The sequence below is a fragment of the Mesitornis unicolor genome, unplaced genomic scaffold (genome assembly GCF_000695765.1).
Source record: "Mesitornis unicolor isolate BGI_N332 unplaced genomic scaffold, ASM69576v1 scaffold53288, whole genome shotgun sequence".
NCBI classification, from domain to species: domain Eukaryota; kingdom Metazoa; phylum Chordata; class Aves; order Mesitornithiformes; family Mesitornithidae; genus Mesitornis; species Mesitornis unicolor.
In genome coordinates this window covers 19250-29675 of record NW_010202216.1, presented here as the reverse complement: position 1 = coordinate 29675, position 10426 = coordinate 19250, and the positions used below count along the sequence as shown (strand labels likewise).

Sequence of the window (10426 nt, the reverse complement as noted above, 5' to 3'; positions counted from 1 at the left end):
GGCGGGTTCCGGCCGGGGGATACTCGAGGGACGGCTCCAGAGGGCCCTGGCCCGGGATTGCCGCCGGGGCAGCCCCGGCCCTGGAAACCCGGGAGTACAGCGAGGGGTGAGCCTTGTTACACAACAGTTGTTCCCTTTCATTTTCCATTTCCTACGTACACATCTAGGTAGGATGCTCTTCCCTCGGAGCAGGCTTTGTGCGGGTCAGGCTTGACTTGTTAGGTCCTCTGTTTGCCTTAGGAATGCAGAAGATGGGGGGGAAACCCCAGGCTTTCCTAGCTGAGCGTTGCTGGCCCGTGTTAAACATCTCGTCCTTCACCAGGACTCTGTCCTGCCTCTATGTACATCGTTATGTTTGTACATCTGACTTCTCAGCCGGGGACTTTAATTAGTTACTTGTACCACAGATTCCTGACTCCCCTGGCGTGGCATGTGTACAGTCCTATGTTTACAACTATTGCTTTAGGCTATGTGGCCTGCTGATGGAAAGTTAAAACAGCGTTCCCGTTTAAATTTTTGTGTTCTGTTTTGCTTTATTCTTTTGTATTGCCTTCATATGGCAATGTTTTCTAACTTAGTCACGATGATTCAACTTTGGAAAAAATCAATGTCAGTACATACAAATGTTTCTTGCAGTGCTGTGAAGTCAAGAATAGTACTAGTGCCAGCTGGGAAATTAAAAGTAGCCAGAGATGAAGCTAAAGCTTAGTATATGCCGTGTCTGCTTAGAGGAATAGTCGTAATACCTTATGACCCGTGAGTAGGAGCCATTGCTGTATGCCTGGTGGTCTTCCTCCCCAACCCCGACTCCCAAGCACAAGGCAGCTCTGCCCACACAACAAGGCAGTGCGTGCTGCTGCCTGGCTCTGCCTGTGAGGGGGCTGCTGGGAGCACAGCTATTGCAGACACCCCTCAGGACATGCTTCCAGTGTAGTAAAGTGTGTGAAAGTGTCCGCATAAAGAAAAGGCAAATTCTGAACCAGAGTTTGTAGACTGATCTTCATGTGACCTGCTGTGTAGCTCTCTGCATTTGTGAACTAAGGCATGTTTTAACACATAGCAGCTTTCATTAGGTAATTCCTTCTCCAGGCAAGTTTTACTTAAAACCACATACATATTTGTTCTTTGGGACTGCTTGAAGGATGTAAAATACATTGTATATGACAACCCTTTTTGGATACATATCTTAAAGCTCTTTGAATAAGGACCCTGATTTTTTTTAATAGATGCTATTAAAATTGTTATATGTTGTCATTCACTTTTGGAGTGATTGTGCAGCAAGAGCTAAATAAATGCTTAAGTAACAGTATAATGTATGATAATGCAACACTGTAAGTCTCATTCCTCTGTTTATCAATAATACAGGGACAATTGGATTACCCAAAATTGTGGATTGCTTACAGTGTCTTCCTTTTTGGCCCTGGGATTAAGTTAAGAGGATGTAATTTATGAACAGTTATGATAATTTTAGCTTGCTTTTTTAGTATAGTTAAAGAAGCATACTTGATTTAGTTACATTATTTCCAATAGGAAATTAACTTTTATAAGTAAAGATACTTGCAAGAAGGGTTAACTTCAAAAAAACCACATGGCTGCTTGGTGGGACCTAAGCAGAATAAAAAAGAATATTTTTTCCACCCCTCCCTTCAAGGGTCTTGGGCTGTTTTTGCTTTAACTGAAACTGGACACTTGCATTCATAGTTCATGTACTACTAATAAAGAATGCCATCGTTTGTGTGCATTTTCCCATTACTGTAACAAATGTAAGAGCTTTTGGTGTGTTAGAAAGTGCATTGTAATCCCATTCCTCTAATAATTTTGGTTGTTGTTTTTTTTAGTTATTTTCTGAAGTGTGCTCAGTATAGGAGTTAGTTTACGCTTGGACGTTGAAGTTTGAGCACTTCAGAAAACTGGAGCAGGAAACTTGCGATGTCCTGCCGTATGATGTTTGTTTTGTGGTTTCATTAGTTGCAATAGCAATACCGGTGTATTTAATCCAAGAAACTTTGGGTGCTTAATGGTCATGAATTTAGTGTTGATATATGAATGTGAGACAGTGTTAGGAGCCTCGTTTTGTGCTATTTAGCAGAATTGTGGAAGCCTTTAAAATTGTAGACATCTAATGAAAAGTTACAGTTTGGAGTGTTGTGGTATTCCTGTTCTGTTTATATGGTCTTTTTTTTAGTGTAGTGTTTCATGAGATGCCCTAAACACCAGCCCTTTTCACAGGGCAGGTGAAGGTTTGGAGGCTGGCTTGCAGATTGCTGATCCAGGATTTTGGTAGTGAATGCTTGCAGTTTAGTAACTCTGCAATCTCCTTGCTTTCGTTGTTTTTAAGTGTTTTTGTGTTGGCTTTACCGTTTGGCATTGAATGGCAGTATAGTTAGCTGATAAAATGCAGGGAGCTGTTTCAGACTTGCTGGGTGGTCTTGCTGCATTCTGATTTCAAATAGTTTGCTCTTTTTAAGCTTCAGTTATTGGTGTTGTCAACATTGATTTGATCTTATTTCACTTTTTCTGAAATTACAGTTCTGTTTGCTCTTATTTTGTGGATGAGAGGTTGCTGAGGCTTTAAAGAAGCATGTGTTTCAAGACTCCAGTTCCTCTGCTTTTTCTACTCTTTGCTGCTTCCCCTATTTGTTTTTAGTACTAGAGCCCCCTTTCCCTGATTCTTATGAATCATTGCTTTCCACTCATGTTGGCCAGAGGTGGTGTCGCAGTAGCAATGGCGATCTGTCATACCTTGTAGAGGGTCATTTGTTTTGGAAAGCTAAGTTGGTAGATCTGTTACAGTGCACAGAACTGTATAAGCTACTATAAATGCCTGCAGTCATATGCTGCTGTACAATTTGGTTCTTATTCAAAGCAAACTAAGTGACTGACCTGAATTGTCATGTGAAGGGACAGGATGTCCTTACAAAATCTTCCAGTGATAGCAGAACAGAGATAGTTTTGAAGTTACAGACTTCAGATCTGTAGATGTCCAGATCTCTTTCTGATTCCTAGAGGTTAATAAACCTGCAAACGGACAATAAAAATGCTGTTTGTGCAAGTTATCAGAACAGGTTTCACATTCTTGTTTTTCTTTCTCTTCAGTCAGGAGTGGTAACCATTGCATTTTCATTCCTGCAAATAGTTTCATGATGCTAGAGTTCAGATATGTTAGAAAGGGAAAACTGTGGTGGGGAGCACAGTTGCTGTGGCTGTGTTGCCAGTGAATGCTCCGTTTGGCATTTCAGAGGTGACTTGGTTGGAGACCTGAGGGTACACGTCTTGTTTCTTCAAAGCTTGGGGTCAGTTTTTGGGTTTGAGCTTTGAAGGATGATGAATGAGTCCAGGTTGTGCCCAGGTGGGTATCCTTTTTAAAAGAAGTATTCAAACCAGGTGGAGTCTAGAGCTCATCCTTTTTTGTCATCACAGAAACTGAATGGGTCTGGTTTGAGGCAGTGAGTGAAACTGATACAAAGAGCACTTCCTCTCTCTCTTTCCTCCAGGCTGAGACTGGTACAGATAGGGAAGGTGTTTGCTGACTTTCCCCCCTTTCCCTTCTCTGAACTTTTAACATTCACGTAAGTTGTACATGTTAACCTCTTTAAGGAAAAAAATGCTTGCAAAGGCTTGTCTGCCATTTTAATCTGGAGGTAGAGAACTCTCTGAATGGGCTTAATACGGAAGGTTAGTATGTGCTTTGGCGCTTTATCCTAAAGTTCAAGTCCAACCCTGCAAAGGATATTTCTGTATACTTAGCAAAAAGTCCCTTTAGGGCTGGGAAAAATATATGTAGTAGGCACCTGTATGTATTTTGTTTACTATGTTAAGCAGTAAAATAGGAAAAGAAGTTTTGAAGCATGATCAGTAGGGTATCCTTGTTTCTGACTTTTTGGGAAGATTTCTTCATCAAGCACTCTCTGGACCCAAGGCAGTGTCTGTGTAAAATCCCTTTGTGCTGCAGTGGAACATAACAGAAGGCCTGATCCAGAATAAGTAGTGACAGGCGAGGGGTGGGCTTAATAGTACCTGATCTTTCACTTGTCTATCAGCAGCTTACATGAAAACTTTTATGTCCTTAATTCATGCCTTATAGAACATAACACTTAAACCCTTTTGATGAGCTTCAGTGCTCAAGTTGTTGAATCAAACTTGTCTGTACAATTAATTCTTATCCTGGAAAGATATCAAAACACTGTAATTCTTAGAACTGCAACTTCTAAGAACTTTTGAGAATTGTGGTCTTAAAACTAACATGCTAGAAGGAAGCTGTTACTTGAAGTTGTTTTATTGTCACAAAAGAAGGTGGGTGTCCTTTTGAAAGTAGCTATTAATGTAAAATGCTTGCATGGTTTACCCTTTACACTGGTAGGGTGTCACTTGTGCTTTCTGCTTACTCTCCTCATTATGTTCTTCTGTCAAATATGAATGTCAGTACTTCTTGTATTTATTTTTTGCAGTCTGTTTGTTAACTAGGAGTTAGTGGTATAAAATCATACTTCTCATTTTTGCATGTCATCTGTTTCTTTTTCTCATATCTTATGTTCTTCACAGTGTTTCCCTTCTGTCAGTAGTTAAACTTTTCACTGGCAGACAGACAGCCTTTTGTAATACCATGTTGCTGTTATTTTTACACGCAGAAAGGAAGAAATAAGGTATTTGGTCTGAGCAATAATAAGGAGGGTGACAGATGTCATACTGTTGAGTGTTGAACTGATCAGATGGTTTTTTTAATGCTTTTCTTGCAGGAAGCAAAACCTTCAGCTGAGGACTTAGGAGATAAGAAAGAAGGGGAATACATTAAACTCAAAGTCATTGGGCAGGTGAGTTTTTACATCATTACTTGTTGACGTTTGATGGAAGTATGAATGTTTGTATTGTAGAAATGAATAAATGAAAGTTGATACTTTCAGTTCTTCTGTGTGGATCCTCCCTTGCCATAAACTACTTACCAATTTCCAGTAATGTGTGTTAGTAACTTTGGTGTGTGGCTTGTTGGCTTTTTATTTGTGTGGTTGCTGGGCTTTTTTTAAAGCTTGAGTAATTCATCCTTATGACTCAGGATTTGGTCAGTGTGATTCCCCATCTTACAACTAGGGAACCTGATGCACTGAGATTAATTTATCCAAAGATATGAATGCAACATGTGGCAAAATCTATAAATTCAGGTTATTGGAGTTCATGTAGTGCATTAAGTGTGAGGTCAACCTTCTTATACGGGGTAGGAAGAAGATTCTCCTGGCTGGCCTGTTGGTAGATGTGAATGGTATACTATAATTCCAGTTGTGTTGGAATGTGAATGCTGAGATCCTTCTTGAACAGAAGTCCTGTGCTCATATGATTTAACTCAGTATTGTTTGTAGAAGTATTAGTGCAATTGCTGTGGTGTTGACTGGAGATGGATGACTTCAAGTAGGACTTAACACAAACTAGCTTGCCTCTTGCTGGTGTAATCTGCAATGATGAGAACACATTCAAAATCTAAATGTGACCCATGTGCTTTTCTCACAGAACCTCTTGCAGTCTGTTTTATCTGTAGCCATTTTGCCAGTTGTGGTTACTTGTGTCTTATAGCTGGTAGGAAGGACTGTGGAATAATAAGACCTAAGGTTTCTCCTTAGGTTAGTGTTGTGTTGCCAAGTCTGCCTCTATCCTAACTTCTAGGTAATTACTCTAATTGAATGAGGTTTCGTATATATTTTGAAGTGTGAGTTTTAACTTGTCTCTCTTGGAATATTAGAGCAGAAGTCTCCCTGCATATGTATGTTTGTATTCCATAAGTACATCAGCTGGGTGAAGATGGAAGCACAGACCGAATCATTTATGGCTTTTAGTGCTTTTAAATCCAAAACCTCCATAGTGAGCCTAAGGCTATACTATGCCATCTGTTTTAAAATAGATCTTCCTGTGGAAGTACATGATGAATTTAGTGACTGATAAAACCAAGTTATGCACAGTGATAGTTAAAGTGCATTCCATGTTAGCTTTACATAAGGTTTTTTAATGCAAGTCACAAAATTAGCATAGATAAAGTAAGCAGTTACTACAGATAGTGTAACGTTTTTCTTTTCTGTTCTTAGGACAGCAGTGAAATTCACTTCAAGGTGAAAATGACAACACACCTCAAGAAACTCAAAGAATCATACTGTCAAAGACAGGTTTGTGAAACAATGACACTCTCTCTTTAGAAAGAAAATATAAAAGCCAAACGCTTTAGCATTACATTTCCCACTGTTCTTTCAAATAAAGACATTTGTTGAAACTGTTTAGTTACCAGCAGGACAGGTATCTGACAGTACAAATATAATGGATCTCCTAATTTCTTTTGACAAGTTAAAGGTATTTCTATTTAAGGCAGTTGTGAATTTTGTAGCAAGTTAAAATTGCTGTTTGAAAATATAGAGTATCTGCTCAGAAGACATAGAAGTACTGTTTTAAATTGCCCAGGTATATGTTTGTAGTTCCTGTAAAATCTTCTGTCTCCAAGAAAAATTCCCTTAAGGCTGTAGAATACTGCAGTTCAGGATGAGAGCAGCCTTAGGCATTGTTGCAACCATTAATATGGTAATCGAATAACACTGGCTGTTACGGCCTAATTTAAGAAAAACTGCAGCATAAATTGTGGATGTTGCTAAATAGTAACTACTGTTTCAGAACAAAATTTATCTGCACTTCCAGATTCTGTAGCAGATATTGTGGATTCACTGCTGCTATTTCCAGAAGCCCTGGCCTAGTTTACCCCCAGCTTTGGGGATAGATGCCTTGTGTGGCCTTTTCTTGAGTAACTCTGTTGCAGTTCACTTCAGGAGATATAATAATAAGAAATAATACTTAAGTTTTTTATAAATACGTTGAGACAAGTTGAACTTGTCGGTTGAAGTGTCCTTTTGTACAATGTGGGGGTTTTTTTGTTGTCCTTCTGTAGTCGGAGGAAAGGAAAGATCAAACACCAGATATGTTTGTAGCCAAATCTAAATTATTAAACTTCTGGTTCATTTGAAATAATTGCATTTTAAAATAAGATCTTGGAAATAATCTGTGCAGCAGTCTTATTGACTGATGAAAATGCATGTGTTCAGAGTTCTTTTTTAAAGAAAGAAATAATTGTTTAAATGAACACAGATATATCTCTTGGGCTGAATTCTGGAGAGCCTGTGATTTCTTTCATGAGCAGTCAAAATATTTTTTCGGTGTCAAGTAGTCTTTCTCTAGTAAAGAGACCGTGAACATTCCTCCAAGTTGGCCAGAGGGTTTTTTGGAACAGTGTGAAGAGGAGTTCTTTCCTGTGAATTTTTCTGCCTAGTTATTTGCAAACAATATTTTTGAGGTCTAAGTGATGGACAAAACAGGTCATATCTCACTTGCGTTTGTTTTGCTCGTAACTTGAAAGAAGAAAAAGATGCAGTGTTTGCCTCATCTGTTAAAGTGAAGCATGATATTCTGCCATAACATAGGCACGCTGTACAGTAGACATACTGCAACTTAACTTTGTTCAGCATTGGGATGCTCCTTTCTTCCACTTTGAACGGTGTTCCTTTTTTTCTCCCTCAGCTCTGCTCTTTCTTGTTCCCAGTGTAGAGTTTTCACAGAGCTGATAATGGTAAAGGTTGCTATTCCTTCCTATAGTGATGTAAGATTGGGAAAGCAAGGGCAGGAGTTCATGAAGTAAACATGTTCCTCCTGTTGTCTTCACATCTGTAACAAAGTTGATATGCAGTTCAGAAAAGACAGGATCTTTATGTGTAATGTTGTCTTGGAAGGGAGGGTATAGTCAGTACTTTAAAAATTAAACAAGGCAAGAAGAAAAAAAGCTAGGGAAACTTTAAAGTTGTTGAGCTAGAACTCCAATTGGACTTTGGAATAAACCTGCATTTGAGCACTGTCATGCTTCTTGAGTCACTACTTTGTAGTCTACATGGTTACAGCAGAATAGCTGAGCTCCCTGTGTAACAGGAAATAATGCTTTTGCTTTTGACTTTAACATGTGTTGTTTTTATTAAAAATGCTTTTCTTGTAAGTCCATACAAGTTGCAATAAGGTTTTTTCTCTTGTACATTGGTTTCTTTTTTTAGGGTGTTCCAATGAATTCACTCAGGTTCCTCTTCGAGGGTCAGAGAATTACTGATAATCATACCCCCAAGGAGGTGAGTTTCTTTCTACAGAAAGTGTTACATAGTTCACTGGAGAAACTAAAACCCAAATTGATTAGTTTCTCTGTTCTGCTAGGCTGTTAAACAAAGTGAAGGCGTTTCTTTAAATGTAGCCTACTTTTTGGACGAATTTAGTCAAATGCAATCTGACTAACTAGAGTCTTTAAGGCTGATATGCAGTTCAGAAAGACCAATTGGACATTTGTGGGTAACGTTTCAGAAGGGAGGGTGTAGTCCCTGCTTACCCAGGGATTTAAAAAAAACACCAACAAATAACTATGGGGAACTCCCCAGTTGTTGAACCAGAACTTCAGTGTGACTTTGGAATAAATATGTATTTAGTTTACGTTTATTAGATGAAAGTGTAAATAAACAGAAAATGTTACTTCTGTCCAGTGACTTCCACCAATTGTTATGACAAAGCAGGAAGAAACAGTTGTTATTATTATAACCTTCTGAAAAGTCAAACTAGTGTACTGTGGAATTGAACAAGTTACCCTTTGTAAAGAGGCTTTGAGTTGCAAGCTTGTAGGTCTTAGCTGTATTGTGAGCTAGTAGTGTGCTGTATATAACTTACATGGCTGTAGAGATGGTGCATGCACTATTACGTTGATTATGTTCATGTGTAGCTGTTGTGCAGTTAGAGAGAGAAAGGTAAAGCTAGCAACTTCCAAGCTGATGTGTACTGTTCCACAAGTGGATTTAGACTTCACTGAGAAGATGTTTGATGAATTATGATGGTACAGAGGAACAAACCTTTGTGTCAACTTTAGGACCTGCTCTGAATTCAGTACACCAGACTTATAACAATTATATGCTGTTTTTCTCTGTTCTCACAGCTGGGGATGGAGGAGGAAGATGTGATTGAAGTTTATCAGGAACAGACGGGGGGTCACTCAACAGTTTAGATACTTCTGTTTGTTTTCTTTCCCCTTAATCCTTTTTTATTTTTAAATAATAGTTCTTTTGTAATGTGGTGTTCAACACTGAATTGAAACTGGCACCCCATCTCTGGGAGTTTTATTTTCAAGCGTCTGGTATTTTGAATTCTCGTGCTCATTATACACTATTGTTTCTGTTTTCATTGTGCTGAACTTTTGTGATCCAGCTGCAGCCTTGCTCCCCTCTTCCCTTCTGCCCTCCCCGTTAGAAATACACATACACACATGCATTTGTATGTTCACTAGGCTCGTGCATTTGAGGCACGAAGGCTGTAAGATCTGCCAGGTGGGCGAGTGTTCTTAATGACTTCCATATCTGCCCTGAAGTTTTGATGTGTGACTGTTTCACTCCTGGACTATAACTTTCAGTGCGAGATGAAGTTTTCCAGAGAACTAAACTGTGGAGAAATTGTGTATCCATAACTCAGAGCTATTTTGCTTAAATTGTGCATTGATGGCCCAACAAAGAAGATTACCAAGTCGGAAACGGAGAAGCTAGAACTGTTGTCATCTGTACCTTGCTCCAGAGATGGCTTTGCTGAAGACATAAAATTGAAAACCCTAACGATTCTTAAATCTTGCCAGAAGAGCCCAGCAGCATTTTAACTTCATATAGCAATTAGTACATGCAGGTATTCACGCAAGAATGTTCACAGCAGACAACTGGTGTTACTTTGACACTCTTGTTTGTACCTTTGGCCTGGGACGTGGGTTTTGAATGGACATTGTCTGTACCAGCTTCATTTAAAATAAACAAGAAAAACAATTTTATAAACAACTTGCATTTTCTTTTCGAATGTTTAGAAATGAGAAAAAACGTAAGTTATAATTAGGGCATGCTTTTCCAGTAATTATACATTGAAGCCAGAAAAAAAATGTGCTCTGTAAATATACCTCATTAAAAAAAAAATACCTTTTTCTACTTGCCCTAGTGAAATACTTGATCTGCTTGGTCTGCAGATAACTATTTGAGACTGCTAGCTGTTTCTTTTCTCATTCTCTTATGTTCACATACAGTTACATACAGCTTCATTTCATGCACAAAAGGTAAACTGAAAATGTGACTTGTATGAAGTGTGAAGATGGTTTTTAATTACTACATTTCATATGATTGTGGTACCATTAGATAATCTCTCTATGATGGTTGATGTGGGAGTATCCTGATAATTCACCAGCATCATCGTGATGACCCACTTCACTTTCTAGCCAGTTGCAGGTTCTAAATGGTCAGCTTGAAAACATGTAACTGAATATGAAAGCTCAGATGGGAGGCTATGGGTAGGGTAGTGTGGAGAAGTTTCTGCACTGTCCCTGCTTCAGCCTTTCTGCAGGTAAATAGGACTTATT

General features: G+C 38.8%; 1 protein-coding gene across 1 annotated transcript; it reads left to right on the top strand.

The window, feature by feature from the left end:
• The first annotated feature begins 4721 nt into the window (after positions 1-4721).
• Positions 4722-9872, top strand: SUMO1 (small ubiquitin-like modifier 1). The gene is made up of 4 exons (XM_010190311.1): positions 4722-4811; positions 6069-6146; positions 8061-8132; positions 8978-9872. Exons 1-4 carry the CDS (start codon positions 4722-4724, stop codon positions 9044-9046), a joined length of 309 nt encoding a protein of 102 aa, XP_010188613.1. The 3' UTR covers positions 9047-9872.
• The last annotated feature ends 554 nt before the right edge of the window (positions 9873-10426 follow it).